This window comes from Piliocolobus tephrosceles, chromosome 9 (genome assembly GCF_002776525.5).
Source record: "Piliocolobus tephrosceles isolate RC106 chromosome 9, ASM277652v3, whole genome shotgun sequence".
Classification (NCBI taxonomy): Eukaryota; Metazoa; Chordata; class Mammalia; order Primates; family Cercopithecidae; genus Piliocolobus; species Piliocolobus tephrosceles.
Window position 1 is genome coordinate 56,189,764 of NC_045442.1, and position 16,863 is coordinate 56,206,626.

The window sequence follows — 16,863 nt, forward strand, 5'->3', positions numbered from 1 at the left end:
GGCAAGATAAACTCAGAATTTAGCTTCTTATCATGTATCTTCTCTCTTTTTGCTTTTGCTATTGACATAATCTTCAGGTTAGTCACTTCTCAACCCCTACCTAAGGTAAAGCAGCTCAAGATCCTCTCGCACATGAAAATCTTGTTTACTTCTAATGCCACCAAAAAGAATCCTATGTCCGAAAAAATTTTTTTAGTCAAGAGAACTGCAGAAGTCAGGTATGGTGGTGCATGCCTGTAGTCTCAGCTACTTTAGAGGCTGAGGCAGGAGGATCACTTGAGCCCAGGAGCTCAAGACCACCCTGGGCAACATAGGGAGAATCTGTCTTTAAAACTCTGAGAGAGACAGACAGACAGAGACAGGGAGAGACAGATACAGAGAGACAGAGAGACAGACAGACAGACAGAGACAGACAGACCCAGCTCTGTAATATATGCCAATTCCAGACAAATTACTATTATTGTTCAAGGCTTTATCTTGAGCTCCTTACCTGAGACACAAAGGAAAGTACAAAGCAAGGGAAAAATGACTCAGGTATTATTTTACTATGAAAAGTTAATCTCAGAAAGACTTAAGAAATATCTTCAGATAATAAGCACATTTATCTTGAGGTTTATAACGGAATTTTCTAAATTTTCTAAGTTGTTTCTACTTTGTGAAAAGTAAAATGATCCTCACTTGCCACACTAAGAAAGGCAGATGCATCTATCAAAGGAAAAATTAAACAGCGAGTGATTCAACTGTAGAATAATTTTGACCTATATGTTTTTTCCCCTCTTGATGTAAAAGACAAAGTGCTTGCCACATGTGCTTTTGTATTTCCAAATTAAAGTAAAAGCAAATGCAATTTAAAATTATCAAAAGTAATATGTAGTATTTAAATCATAATTGAATTTTTTCAAGAACTTTCACAAATATACTGATCCAGATCAATAGATATGTTGCATATTTTATGGAAGAGAAACCTGATAAATAATACTTAAAACTTACTATCTCTTCTACAATTAGTATCCAGGTTATACCTGAACTCAAGCCAATCCTCTTGCCAGCATAAGGTCCTGCCACAGGAAATAGATTGGACTAAAATAGATTAGAGCAGCCCATCTACTTTTCAGTACCCCAATTTCCTGAAACCTCATCACATTTCTAGGACATGTATGAGTAAGACAATACATTGGTAATTTTAAAAGAGAAGCAAGGAGAAGAAAGGGTAAGAAGAAGGCATCACATACTCTAAGAAAAAGGACAAAGGATGTGATTTGATTAAGAGTTAACATTGAGGTTGCTGCTGTCACATCCATATAGTAATCATGCCCTATTGAGGCTCTGTCCCTTATCTCTCACCACTGCCAGAATTCAGGAATGCCTGAACTTCCCTGGAGTAAAGAAGGCAGATTGCCTGCTCTGTATTTGTTCTCCTTTCTTTTTTAGCAAAACCAAACAAACCCCCAAACCAAAACACAAAAAATAAAAGCAAAACAAAACAAACACACAAACTTCTCTAGCAGTGTGCTCAGCACTATTTCCCAACTTTTTTTGCACATAGAAGTGGCCAGTGGGGTGTAAGGAGATGTGGTTTGGTGGAATTTCTGGGAAAGCCCTGTTGTGCTGACTTTCTTGCTGCCTGTGGCTTGAAAGTAAATTTGGCAACCAATCAACTGTCTTTGAAGGGAAAAGCCAAAGACTCATTGCAATCCCTGTGAAAATATCCACGTCATTTTTCACAGAATTAGAAAAAGCAACCCTAAAATTCGTAGGGAATCAAAAAGGAGCCCAAACAGCCAAAGCAATCCTAAGCAAAAAGAACAAAGCTGGAGGCATCATATTACCTAACTTCAAATTATACTACAAGGCTATAATAACCAAAACAGCATGGCACTGTTATAAAAATATACGCATAGAAAAATGGAACAGAACAGAAAACACATAAATAAAGCCACATTCCTCCAGTCAACTGATCTTTGACAAAGTTAACAAAAATAAACACAGAGAAAAGGACATCCTATTCAATAAATGATGCCTAGGAAAATTTGATAACCACATGAAGGAAAATGAAACTGGACTCATAACTCTCACCATATACAAAAATTAACTCAAGATAGAGTAAAGACTTAAATGTAATACCTGAAAATATAAAAACTCTAGAAGAAACCATAAGAAAAACTCTTTTGGACATTGAACTAGGGAAAAAATTCAGAACTAAGACCTCAAAATCAAATGCAGCAAGTCAAAAAATAGACAAATGGGACTTAAGTAAACTAAAAAGCTTCTGCATAGCAAAAGAGAAAATCAATAGAGTGAACAGATACCATATAGAATGGGAGAAAATATTCACAAACTATGCATCTGACAAAGAACTAATATCCAGGATTTATGAGGAACTCAAACAGCTCAACAAGGAAAAAAAAAATAATAACCCCATTAAAAAGAAGGCAAAGGACACAAACAGACATTTTGTGAAAGAAGACCCACAAATGGCCAAGAAGCATATGAAAAAATGATCATCATCACTAATCATCAGAGAAATGCAAATCAAAACCACAACTGGATACCATCTCACACCAATCAGAATAGCTGTTATAAGAAGTCAAAAATAATAGATGCTGGCAAGGATGCAGAGAAAAGGAAATGCTTATACACTGCTGATAGGAATATAAATTAATATAATCTCTAAGGAGAATTGTAAGGAGATATCTCAAAGAACAAAAAATAGAACTACCTTTGATCCAGCAATCCTACCACTGGTTAGATATTTCCCAAAGGAAAATAAATCATTATATCAAAAAAAAAATACTTGCACTCATATACTTATTGCAGCACCATTCACAATAGCAAAGTCCTGTAATCAACCTTAGTGTACACCAATGGATGATTAGATAAAGAATATGTGAATATGTGGGATATATACATTTATTATTATTATTTTTTTGAAACTGAGTCTCGCTCTGACACCCAGGCTGGAGTGCAGTGGTGTGATCTTGGCTCACTGCAACCTCCACCTCCTGAGTTCCAGTGATTCTCCTGCCTCAGCCTCCTGAGAAGCCAGCCACCATGCTCAGTTAATTTTTGTATTTTTAGTAGAGAAGGGGTTTCACCATGTTGGCCAGGATGGTCTCCATCTCCTGACCTCGTGGATCCTCCCGCCTCAGTCTCCCAAAGTGGTGGGGTTACAGGTGTGAGCCACTGCACCCGGCCTATTTTATTCGTTTTTATAGCTGAGTAGTATCCCATGGTGCGTGTGTGCGTATACAGATATATATACATACATATAGTAGTATTCCATGATATGCACGTATTGCATACCCTGTGTTACATATATATGTATATACTATATGTTTATAGCTGAGTGGACTATTACTCAGCTATAAAGTCTTGTTGGACAAATATAAAGCTGGAAATCAATTATATATTATATATAACTATAATGTATATAATTTATGTGTATATACATATATACACACATAAATACACACACACACCATGGAATACTACTCAGCTACAAAAAAGAATAAAATTATATCTTTTGCAGCAACACAGATGAAACTGGAGGCCATTATCTTAAGTAAAATAACTCAGAAAGTCAAATACTGCATGTTCTTGCCTAAAAGTGAGAGCTAAATGTGTGCACATGGACATAGTGGAATAATAGACATTGGAGACTTGGAAAGGTAGGAGCATAGGAGTGGGGTGAGGGACAAAGAATTCTCTAATGGGTACAATGTACACATTTTGGGTGCTGGTTACACTAAAAGCCCTGTCTTCAGCACTAGGCGGTATATCCATGTAACACAACTGCACTTGTACCCCCAAACTGAGTTTTTTAAGTCACAGGGAACTTGCCTCAACACCCTATATCAACATCAACAACTGCCCTGTCTACCTCCTGACTGTTTGTGCCTTGAGAAAATCGAGGCTCATCAATTTAAAGCATTGTAGCTAGGGTTTTTTTTCCCTCACAGATAAAGCCAATACCTAAAATTATATGACTGGCTTTGCTTAAGATTAAAGTCTAGAAAAAGTTCCTGACCAGTACCACTGCCCCGAAGACAGGGATTGTTGGACATGTGCCAGAGATGGCATTACCCAGGCTCTTATGGAAGCAATTGTGCATGGAAATGAGAATCAATGTCCCATTAGAAACACCTGTGTTTAATTGACTATAAACCTATGCCTAAGGCTAATGGAATGTTATAAAGAATTATTTAAAGGACTGCTTTTCTTTTCAAATCTTTGTAAAGGATGTTTTGCAGATAGGGAACTATGAATACTAAGTCTTGTTTGACAAATATAAAGACAAAATGAACTAGGAATATACCAACTATTGCCCTGTTTAAGTGTTATTTGTGGGCCTAGCACAGCAGCTCACGCCTGTAATCCCAGCACTTTGGGAGAACAAGGCGGGCGGATCACCTGAGGTCAGGAGTTTGAGACCAGCTGGCCAACACGGTGATACACCATCCCTACTAAATATACAAAAATTAGCTGGGTGTGGTGGTGCATGCCTGTAGTCCCATCTACTTGGGAGGCTGAGGCAGGAGAATCGCTTCAACCTGGGAGGCAGAGGTTGCAGTGAGCCGAGATCGAGCCACTGCACTCCAGCCTGGGTGACAAAAAAAAAAAAAAAAAAAAAAAAATTATTTGTGAGCAGAAAGAGAGATTGGAGTCACCTGCTATACCAATTGCTTTATAACTTTGGTCAATTTTACACTGCTTTTTGTGCCAAAGTTACTATTCTCATTCAAGGAAAAAATAGTTCACTTACTAATTATTTACTTGTTATCTATGAAGGACGAAGGACTTGGGGTTACTTATACATAGGTCAAGGTAGCTCACCCCTGTAATCCCAGCACTTTGGGAGGCCAAGGTGGGAGGATCACTTGAGGTTGGGAGTTCAAGACCAGCCTGGTCAACACGGTGAAACCCCATCTCTACTAAAAATACAAAAATTAGCTGGGCATGGTGGCACATGCCTGTAATCCCAGCTACTTAGGAGGCTGAGACAGGAGAATTGCTTGAACCCAGGAGGTGGAGGTTGCAGTGAGCCAAGATCGTGCCACTGTACTCCAGCCTGGGTGACAGCGAGATTCCGTCTCAAAAAAAAAAAAAAAGAAAAGAAAAAGAAAAAGGAAAGTAGCCCACACATACAGGGGTAAAAATGAAATGAAATAACATGTACAACCATTAAATTCCTTACAAATCTTTCTCCTTAAAATTATGCTAAAATATCATAACAAAATTTCCCATTTAAAGCATTTTTCAGTGTACAGGTCAGTAGTATTAAGTACTGTGTATTCAACGTTGTTCTCCAATCATCACTATTATCCATCTCCAGAACTTTTTAGTCTTCCTAATTGAGACTCTGTATCCATTAAACATTAACTCCCCATTCCCTTCTCCTTCTACCTTTGACATCCACCATCCTCTGTCTATCTCCATAAATTTACTACTCTATGTACTTCACATAAGTAGAATCACACATCTGTCCTATTGTGACTGGCTTACTTAGCACAATGTCTTCAAGATTCCTCCACGTATTATAGTAGCGTATGTCAGAATTTCCTTCCTTTTAAAGGCTAAATAATATTCCCTGTGTGTATATGCGCAGTGAGTATATGCATTCATCCATCAATGAATATTGGGGTTGTTTCCACCTTTTGGCTATCATGAATAATGCTGCTATGTCTTTTTTTCAAGATAAAAGTTTTATCAAGTCAAGTCATGGTTTTGTAATAGAAAGAATGTTTGTCAGGGTCAGAAATTATGGAGGGGAAAGCTACATTTAGATTAAAAGCAAAGTTGGGAGTTTGATTTTGAATTTGAGATTTCATTTTAGATTTTTAGATATAATTCTGGAGAGGATGGGGCAGAAAATGATTGTAAGTTTCCAGGAAGAAATATCTATCGAAGATAACATACTCTCTAAATGGAGAGAGTACCCAAAAGTTGGTCTCTTAGTGTATCTAAAGTAATCTAGAACAATCCTAGTTCATTCATCTGTGTATACAATGATGTGATCTAAACATTAGGTTTAAAGGAGAGCACTGCAGTTGCCCCTACATGGAATAGTAAGTCAAAGATGTAAAAACATAAGGGAGGCCGGGCGCAGTGGCTCACGCCTGTGATCCCAGCACTTTGGGAGGCTGAGATAGGTGGATCACAAGGTCAGGAGATCAAGACCATCCTGGTTACGGTGAAACCCAGTCTCTACTAAAAATACAAAAAATTAGCCCTGCATGGTGGTGGGCACCTGTAGTCCCAGTTACTCGGGAGGCTGAGGCAGGAGAATGGCGTGAACCTGGGCGGCAGAGCTTGCAGTGAGCTGAGATGGCGCCACCGCATAGGTCTCCAAAAAAAAAAAAAAAAAAAAAAAGAAAAGCATAAGGAGCATAAGGGATACTCAAGGGTCCTTCAACCAATAGTGTTTAGCAAAATAACTGAACACTGAAATGGTGGTTTGCATCATTTCAGTGTTCTCTGATCATAGCCACCTGCTCAACAATAGGAAGCGTATTAAAGCAATAGCACTCTATTAACCTGTCTTTAAGGCAGCTCTTCTTTATGATTTGTCCCTCAAATTAGATTACTAAAATAATAACATAGCTATATACCCACTCAGTTTCTCTCTTTTCTCAGAAATCTAAGTTGTCTACTAATCAAAAATGCTCTAACAATAAAGATCCTCCTTAGCAATAATAAAAACACACATGTAAAATCTCTCAACCTATTTTACTAAATTCAAATAAACAACTTGAAGGCAATTAGATGGCCAGAAAAATATAACACATATTTCATAATTCTGACAAATCAGAACTTTCTTACTCCCTCAGGCTGTGCTTATGTTTTTCATCTGGCTAAAGAGTGTTCCAGCTCTCCTTCCTCCAGGAGGTCCTGGATTGTCAAAGACAATCAACTGACAAGTAAATATTTCCTGAGCATCTACCATATTAGCAGACTAAATCACTGAAGGCACAGACGTCCTAAGGTGCTTCTATTTCTGTGATTTTTTTAGTGGTGCCTAAACTAGGAGGGTGCTCCTGGTGAAGCAGGAGTAGATGTGCAGATAGAGACTGACAGACCTTACCCATCAGTCTCCTTAGGCTGTGGAATTATAGGTACCTTTGCGGCTGCATGAGGTGAGGCTCCTTGGTCCAAAAGCAGAAGGGCCACTTTCTGATTATCGTAATGTGCAGCTACATGCAGTGGGGTTAGCCCGCTCTGAAAACACGTGCAGAAACAATAACCAGTGTCAAAGGTGTCTTAATACCAGAGGCCTAGATTGAGGAAATGAGATTAGATTGGACACAACATAGGGCATATTTACATTCCAGTTTCCACAGTACTTGGACTCCAGATTTACCTTTTATTTCCCAAGTGCTCTTCATCCTAGTGGGACTTAAATATTTCGTTACAACTCGGGTGGCCATTAGTGAATATTAGCAAGTGTGTGTTTTGTTATCGTGGAAGTGGCCTGCTTCAGGGTGGCTGGTGACCTCTTACCTTCCCAGCAGCATCTGGAGATGCACTTTTCTGTAGCAGGAGATTGGCAACTTCAAGCTTTCCATATTTTGCTGCCACGTGGAGAGGGGTAAATCCTTTCTGAAAAAAAGAAACATAAACATAATGAACAATAGAAATGACGTAAGGAAAACACACACAAAACCCAAACCAAACAACAAACAAAAAGATATGACATAAGGGCACTGCCTTCCAGAACTGATTACTTATTCTAGTGATGATGAGCAGTGAAGTCTGCATTTAAATTCCCATACTCATAGATAAGAGTTCAAGAGCCTTCTTATCGACAGGGTGTGAGTACAACATACCAGGATACCTAATCTTTCTCCCTTCTGCTGACTGAACCACGACATGCTATTGGTTCTGGGAGTCATCAGGTATCTCACCAGGATGAAGTTGGAAAGCTGGATCTGGGGCTTATTCTAGAACTGCTTTAAGAGTTTCATATTGTGGGAAGAATAAGTTACAGGGTCCCAGACTCAGTTTGGAGGGTTTGGGAAATTCCAGGGGAAGTCTGAACCTCTCACAATCTCATATCACCAGACCGGACACTCTCTCTCTTCTTCTTTCCCTGTTTCTCCATGTATACACAATCCTTATGTGTCCTCTAGTCTTCAGGAGGAGTCAGAAATTCTCTCACCTTTAACACCAGAGGTGAACTGAACAATGACATGGTTTTAGAATGATGAGACGCCTATTCTGTAGGTGAACTGAATAATCACACGTGGACAAACATGCAACAATTGGATGTTAATAGCTGAGTGGCTGCTCCCTCAGGCTTCCAACTCCTACAAGAATCTGTGTATCAACCAGCCAATCAGCACACTGTTGTGAGGGTCCCAATCATGAGTCAGGGATTAGAGGGTCATCAGCACATTCGACCTCATGAGACTACAGCAAACTAAAAGGAATGTGCAGCTGGTATGGTGAAATGCCTGAACACTCAAGACTCCATCACCCATTGCTCTGTTTCACATCAAATGAGCTTCCTGAACTTGCATCTCAACTCTATTGAAGAGCCCAAAGAATCACAAGAAATGAAATTTGAGGTAGTCATCATTTATCCTGATAGTTCTCTATTTGTAATTATCTTCTATATTGATTACACATTAATCTTTCTTATCTGCATCCAAATAAAAGAGTGCAGTACCAGTTACTAGCTTTGGAAGGCGCGCCACAAGCCAATTCATCTTGCTATCACACTTGCTAGGCTTATGTAGCATCACAAGAAAAATGAGCTCCAAATTTTGCATTCTGCACATGCAGAGCAACTGTTTATGTTAGGGTATTACTCTAAGGCATCAGAGTTGAGATAAAAATAAATCAAACCATAAATCAGACAAGACAATAATGACAACAGAAAGAACAAAAACAAACAAAAACAACCCCAAGAAAAATTCACTCTCAGTTTTCCAAGTGTTATAAAAGCATCTACCAACTAAGTTGTGATAGCGTGGTTTGTGTGCTCGGCCTGAGCATTTTGCTAATCTGTAGCTCTGTTTTTAAACTAAAATTTAAGGCCATCAAATAACTTACAAGAAGGTTGACCCTGGATATCAGTAAGGTTTCACTGGAAGATAATGTACTAAGAAACTTAAGGCAAAAAAACCCACACAAAATACTATCAGTTACCCTCTCCCATCACAGAGCTTTGCTGGCCATATTAATGACTACCGTGGGATCGCAAGAATAGATGCTGTTGTGAGGCTTCTGGACCTGTGATTCTGCTGGGAACTGTAAGGAAGATGTATTTGGGGGAACACAGCAGGATTCTGAGATAGGCTTTCATACCTTTGTTGTTATAGATAAAGATGCTCCATGATCCAAAAGGAATGCGGCCACATCCTCATGCCCCTCTCGGGCGGAAAGGTGAAGTGGGGTGTACCCAGAAGTTGTGGCTGCATTTGGAGATGCTCCTTGCTGCAATAACTGTTGTACTATGTCTGCTTTCCCCAGTCGGGCTGAAATGTGGAGTGGGGTTTGGTCGTCCTAAACAGCAAGGTAGAAATGTAAGGCTGATGAGCTGAGGAAACAATGGTGCCTTTATGAAAAATTCACGGAACATTAGCTGCTTGATGTAAGAGGTACAATCAATTTTTTGAGTCAATGCTAAAAAAATCTCATTTGTCTTTTTCTTCAATGTTCAGAAATGAGGAGATGGTAGCTCTAAGCTCATTAAATACCTTTGGAGAGTGAACCATTAATAAGAAAACCGTGAAAGGCAGTTCTGTCTATAAATGGCCCCCCAACAACACCTGCCACAGAGAATCAAATTTGAACTTTAATTTCTCCTTCTTTGGGAGATAAGACAATGTATCCTAGTAAAACTCATATACCTGGGAGGGATATTATACCTCCACACCAGTTATTATCCACTCACATGGAATGAATTATTTTGTTGGTTCTGTCTTCCCATAGACAAACGCAGAGTGTGAGGAAGGCAGTGTAGGGTTGCGCAGTATACCTGTGCAAAGGCTCCCAGCCGAAGGGTCAGCAGGGGCTGATGCCCTCTGCTTGCCAAGCTGTGCATCCTGGTATGGGCTGCATCTGTCTAGACTGGAGAGCCACATCACTACAGTTCACCCAAAGGCAGGAGGTACTCACCAAGTCCTGATCCCCTAGGGTCTAATCCCCAAGTGGGAGGTGCAAATCATCTTAATTTGCTCAAAGATGCCTGTGGTAGTCCTCGAAATAGAAATTCTCTACTGAACTGTGATAAGGTTGAGGTAAATAGTTTAAGCAGGAAAGGTAGAGAAAAGAGGCTGGAATAGAGGACAGCCTGGAAGAATAAGGAGGACGAGGGTCAATGTCAAAGTAAGAGGGGCTATCTAACCAGTAGGAAGCATGAGAGGAGTTAGGGAGATGCCGCAAGAGAGAAGAGGAATATTGAAAGCAGAAAAAAATAGGTGCCAAGGAAAAATCTCATATACTGCTACTACTGCCACCCCTTAACTTGAAACTAGAGACTGCAGACTGCGCAAATGTATATTTACATATTGTAGGTTGAAATTAAATGGTTTATGATTCTGGACCTGAACTGCCATTCTGATAACCAGACCAAACTATCCATCCCTATAGCAGCAGATAAGTGAGTTTCTCCTGCAGGTGAAATACGAGGCCAATTCTGAAGTGGCCAAAGAGATTGTGTAGAAAAAAAAAAAAAAAAAAAAAAAATCCCCCATTCTCCTTTTGTGGCTGTTGACAGCTGACTTACAAGTCAACCAAAAACGCTCAGTTATTCTTCCAGGTTGTGATTGTTCTAGAAGCTTTGTGCATAAGCCCTTCTCCATGGAGTGTGAAGAACTTTGGACCAAGTCTAGATTCAGTCCCCAACCTGTTAGGGACTAGCCATGTGCTGACAGTTTCAGGCACAAGTTCTCATCTCATCCTATTTCATTTTGTTAAATAATCGAATGAACAAATGTGGAGGGAAGGGATTTTTCACAGTGTTACTTGGGTAGGGACTTTCCTTATTGGAGGTTGTTCACTATTTTTAAAGTATTCTTGAAAGACGGCATATATATACTTAAAAGTTTTATGAAAATCAAAGGATTTTTCCTCAATTTCAAACACTTTTCAAGTATTGCGCATACCTTAGCTTTAGCTTCTACCTGAGCTCCATCTTGTACCAGATACCGCACAACTTCAGCTTGGCCGGAGCGAGCTGCCATGTGCAGCGCTGTTTCTCCTCTCTAGGGAACATGAGCCAAAGTAAATTAGCTGCAGCTCTGAAGAAGAGTGGAGTATTTTATTTGGCATAAAGCTTATGATGGACTTTTTTCAAAAATAAAAAATAGTCCCAAGCACTTCCTTATTGAAAAGCTAGGAAGTCAAATGCATAAGAATTTCACAGGAACCTGGTCCATGAGGCAAAGACTTTGGCATAAGCCTAGGGAGTCTTGTCACCCACTGTACCAGGGGCGCTGCTCAGTAACCTACAATGTGGCCTCCCTTGGGGCTGGAAAGGCAAGTGCTCATAGGAGCCAAGCAGGCGGGTGAGTGAGTGCAGCTGGGCAGAAGTGGAGTGCTTGAGAGAGCCCACACCTGCGCTGAGGCAGGCAGCCACCGCCCCCCCCCCCAACACCCCCAACATCTGCAGCTCGCGGCTGTCACTATGCAGGATGCCAACCTTACCATGCCACACTATGCAACTTTTCAAAAGTAGTGGCAGTCTGGATTTTATATAAATGTTCCTATTCTTAAATATTGACCATAAATTCAGAAGTAAAAACAAAACACTACATGGGCAACATAAACATAGCCAAGGGCCTGATTTGGCTTGTCAACAGTTGGTTTGCATTTCCTGTTTGATCTGAACAGATCAATATCTCAGTCTTTGGACATTTTTCCCAGTAGATCATTTTCTTTGCCCTGGACCACCCTCCCCCTATTTTTTCACCAAGTAGATTCTAATTCAGATTACTTCTTTACTTGATTAAAAATGAAAATGACATTAGAAACAGATACACTGAAATGGACAAAAATAAAAATGAAATATATTCTCTCACATAGGTGATGTTCACTTTTAAACTGCCTTTATAAATTGAGCTTTGCTTTATAGGCCACCTACTTCCATGGAAGGACACGTGAAGACAGATTCCACAGGAAACTGGTGGATTGTGTTTATTGGAAAGGTGATGAGGATGTCGTTTAGTGTATTACTCAGTGTTCCCTCTACGAATGAAAACATTCTCTGCAATTGTACCAGGAAAGACGGTATTTCATCTGAGAAGCTGGTCTATTTCTATGTTTTGGTTGTGCTGCTTGGGGCTGCTGGAAGATGCAGTCTTACTGGGGAGCCCCACTCTCAGGGTAAGGGTGCAGGACCTCCTTGCTTGCCCCTTCTGTGCCAGGATGGTGCTTGTTTTATTGTTACTTCTTTAATGCTCATGAGTCCAATGAGTATTATTATGTTTATGGTGTGTTGTGCTAATACTGTGATGTCAAATTTGAAACCCTGTAAAACAATGCCACATGCAGATCACAGGTGGTAAGTTACTACTCTGATAGCTACTCTGAAGTGAGCCTCGTGGTTCCTACAGAGCAATGTTTAGTGTGGGAAAATAATACCATTGAGTAATCTATGGACACAGAATTCCATGGGTTTGCTATAAACATGGTGAAGCACATTAAAGAGAGACTACTTTGAAGTTAGTTGAAATCACTTCTTTTTTTTTTTTTTTTTTTGAGATGGAGTCTCACTCTGTTGCCCAGGCTAGAGTGTAATGGCATGATCTTGCCTTACTGCAACCTCTGCCTCCCAAGTTCAACTTATTCTCATGCCTCAGCCTCCTGAGTAGCTGGAATTACATGCATGCACCACCACAACCAGCTAATTCTTTTTTGTATTTTTAGTAGAGATGGGTTTCACCATGTTGGCCAGGCTGGTCTTGAACTCCTGACCTTAAATGATCCACCCATCTCAGCCTCCCAAAGTGCTGGGATTACAGGTGTGAGCCACCACACCCTGCTGAAATCACTTCTTTGTATAAATAACCATAGTGTCTAAATGACCTCTCCAACATGTGGCACTTTTTAATGTTTTTGTTGTAGAAAAATATTCCCCACACTTTATTTTTTATTTATTTTTATTTTTATTTTGAGACAGAGTTACACTCTTATCGCCCAGGCTGGAGTGCAGTGGCGCAGGCTCGGCTCACCAGAACCTCCGCCCCCGGGTTCAAGCAATTCTCCTGTCTCAACCTCCCGGGTTGCTAGGATTACAGGCATGTGCCACCACACCTAGCTAATTTTGTATTTTTTAGTAGAGACGGGGGTTTCTCCATGTTGATCGGGCTGGTCTCAAACTTCCGACCTCATGTGGCCCGCCTGCCTCGGCCTCCCGAAGCGCTGGGATTACAAGCGTGAGCCACCGTGCCTGGCCACACTTTATTTTTTAAAACATAATATCCAGTAGTAACGCACCTGTAAGTTTAATGAACATAGTTCATAAGTCCTAACAATTTGTGGCCAACTAGAGACTGAGCGGATCTTGCCTTTGAAGTAAAGGAAACAAATGTATTATTGAATTTGCTTCTTTTAAGTAGTCATATTAATTACATATTAATTAATTATAATAACAATAAGGTAGGGCATGGTGGCTCATGCCTATAAGCCCAACAATTTAGGAGGCCAACGCAGGAGGATTGCTTGAAGCCAGGAGTTCAAGACCAGCCTGGGCAACATACTGAGGCCCCTATCTCTACAAAACATTTAAAAATTAGGCGGGCATGATGGCACATTCCTGTAGTCCCAGTGAGTTGGGAGGCTGAGGTGGGAGGAGCACCTGAGTCCAGGATTCTAGGCTGCAGTGAGCTATGATTGCACCACTGCATTCCAGTCTGGGAGACAGAGCAATACTCCAACCCTTAAAAAAATAAAAAACAAAAAAGTAGATAAAAATCACCTTTGCCAGTTTATTAAATACTCACAATGGACCTCCTTCGATCAAAGAATACTTACCACATTGGTGGTGTTTGGTGAGGCTCCATGATGCATTAGTTGTGATACAATATTTACATGCCCCATGAAGGCAGCAACATGGATTGGGGTAAGGCCCGACTGAGGGGAAAAGAAGAAAATGGTGGTTTGTTGGCTTAGCATAAAACAGGTTTGTTGGTGAGCCTGCCTGCCTGCCATCCATCCATCCATCTAAACCAGTTTAATGATCAGATTAGAAGAATCAGGACATTCACCATTATGTTACAGATTCTATAATGGTAAATATATCAACACATAATCATCATTTTCTTAAAGCAAATTCTGTTACTATGAAAGACTTATGTCATACCTATTAAAAAAGAAAAAGAATTTATTTCATACTTTTAATGTAGATCTTTGAAAAAACTGATAAATAACTTGAAGGTTGTTTTTCCCCTTTACTAATAAACCTTCCTTATCCATATGTGTGTGTGTGTAGAGGGAGGACAGTGGTGATTTCATACATATTAGTAAAAAGTCAACTTTTATTTCAGATCCTATTCTGGGCTTTAAAGAGGATTCCCATTTATGTCACATATAAAAGAGCAGGGTACCTAACACGAAGCTGTTTCTTTAATAAATGAACAAATCAGCATTAATAGTTTCAAACATTTAATTTTTTAACTTTATGGGTATTACAAATTAAGGCAATATAAATAAAGCAAATATTACAATGTTCACTAGACTAGACTTGAATTGCTTCAGATCCTATGCACACATACATACACATATATGTGCATAGACCCCAGAATACTATTCAGCATAAAGCAGAATTTATTGATTCCAGGATATTTTATATTGAATATGCCCATGATTGTGAGATTTAAATAGAGTGAATAAGAAAGACAGAAATCTCAGGTCATTAATTTTTTAAAAAGTATAATTTACTTGTGCTTTTTATATGAAATGATTCCATTTTAAATTTTTCAGAGTTTAATTTAGCTTACAACATGAACATCATAACTTGATAAAACTTTTTTTTTAGTATATCTAGAAAAAGCTAACCTGTTTTTAAAAAAGGGACAGAAGGGGATAATTAATCTCAGCAAAAATTTGAGAAATGCCAAAAATATATGAAAGGAATTCTATACACTCAAAGTGAGGTAAAAGACAGAAAAGGAATAATTCTGGCTGCCCAGACTTCAAAAAGTGAGAAGAATGGAGGACAATTAGGAAAATGAGAATTTTGTTATAGTCTTGGCACCTTTTTCCATCAGCAGGGGGAGTAGTTAGAGCTCGTGCAAGGCAAAATCTTGGTCTAAACTGCCTTTTAAAGCTCTTAGGGAACAGAGAGCTGGATTACTGGTTGACACCTCTGGGCATTTACTCAAACATCAGCCAAGAATTTACTTTTATTTTAGAACCTATTCTGATCTGTAAGAGGGTTCCTATGCACTGAAAGTAAACTTTCTATTTTATACTTAAAAATAACAGGTTGCCTAATATGAAGCCATAAGCTGGACAATATGGCAAATCAGTATTCATATTCTCAACCATTTCATATTTTAAAAATTCTAAGTGTAAATCTAGGCAAATACTCCATTTGCAAGCAAGAAACTGAAGCCAAGCAACAATCACTAGACTAGACTTTAATTTTTATGTTTGCTTCAAATCCTATAGTTAAGCATCAGGTATTCAACAAAACTTTACTGAATGATCTACTATGTATGGGCCAGACACTGTGGGTATATGAAGACCAGTCAGACACGGCCCTGCCTCCAAGGAGCCTTTAGCCTCTGGGGGTCTTGGGGGCGCCACTGAGTCATAAGTCAGAGAGTTGGATAAGGGCACAGGATGAGGTGTGGTTCCTAGAAGGAACATGTAGTCCAGGCTGGGGAGTGAGGGGAGGTTTCCTGAAGAAGGTGGCCCAGATCTGGTTCTAAAGGATGTGCAGGATTTGCCTGGCCAAGAGGGTGTGACACACAGAGGTATAGCCATACAGAGGCAAACAAGAGAGTATCTAGTCTATGGAAGTGCCAAGGGTTAGAATTAGAATTAACAGAGATCAGAGTGCTAGGAGGTAGTGAGGTGGAGGTTGGGGGTCTGGGACAAGTCTGAAAGGGTAGGTGTCAGGCTTGGTTTGCTTTGTAGAAGGTGCAGTCCTGATTCTGATGGATCATTTATCTGAGTTCTGAGTTGGTTCCTATGAGAGAAACTTAGATCTAATCCTTTACTAACCTCAGCAGCAGTTTCATTAATTTTGAGTTTTGAGACAGAATAATCCTTACTTGACAAAAGCACCAAGGTCGTCTTGCGCAGGGTTTTGACATTTTGAATCAGATGATTTTTTGTTGCGGGAGACTGTCCTGTATATTGTAAACTGTTTACTAGCATCCTTGGCCTTGACCCACTAGATACCAGTAGTACTATCCAGTTGTGACAACTAAAAGTACCTCCAGACATGACTAAATGCCCCTTGGGGGACAAAAGTGCACCCATTAGAGAAGTACTACAGTTTAGGATTTGATACAAATTATGCTTTCTGTGATGGGGCCGTTCCCCTTAAGCATATGTTTTAGGTTACATTTCTTGACATGGTGATACATTTGCATCCAACTCACCCACCAACAGGCTTGTCTGCTTCTCCTAAGGACTGGCAGCCCTTTTGCTGAATAGTTCAGAATGCAGTCTATGGCCATGATATACCAACAAACTAGCTGGTCCCTGGAGATGGCCCTGGGGCTCTGGCTGCTAAGGCTATACTCTCGGTATCTCAGGACTCCCAGAAATCTTAACTCTTCTCACCTCGGTTACAGCTTGGATGGATGCACCATGTTTCAGAAGGAGTTCCATTACTTTAATTCGATTCTTCTTGCAGGCAATATGTAGAGGGGTAAAGCCATTCTGCAAGGGACAAATACATATACC

The 16,863-nt window shown here is 39.9% G+C and overlaps 1 protein-coding gene across 2 annotated transcripts in view; it reads right to left on the reverse strand.

The window, feature by feature from the left end:
- Positions 1-16,863, reverse strand: part of ANK3 (ankyrin 3) — a 713,837-nt gene that overhangs the window by 163,311 nt on the left and 533,663 nt on the right. For both annotated transcript variants that reach the window (XM_026454835.2, XM_023185582.3), the window contains 6 exons: positions 16,741-16,839; positions 13,978-14,076; positions 11,109-11,207; positions 9,307-9,504; positions 7,498-7,596; positions 7,117-7,215 (listed from right to left, as the gene is read on the reverse strand). In XM_026454835.2, coding sequence (XP_026310620.1) covers positions 7,117-7,215; positions 7,498-7,596; positions 9,307-9,504; positions 11,109-11,207; positions 13,978-14,076; positions 16,741-16,839 — 693 coding nt within the window. The remainder of the gene's footprint in view (positions 1-7,116; positions 7,216-7,497; positions 7,597-9,306; positions 9,505-11,108; positions 11,208-13,977; positions 14,077-16,740; positions 16,840-16,863) is intronic.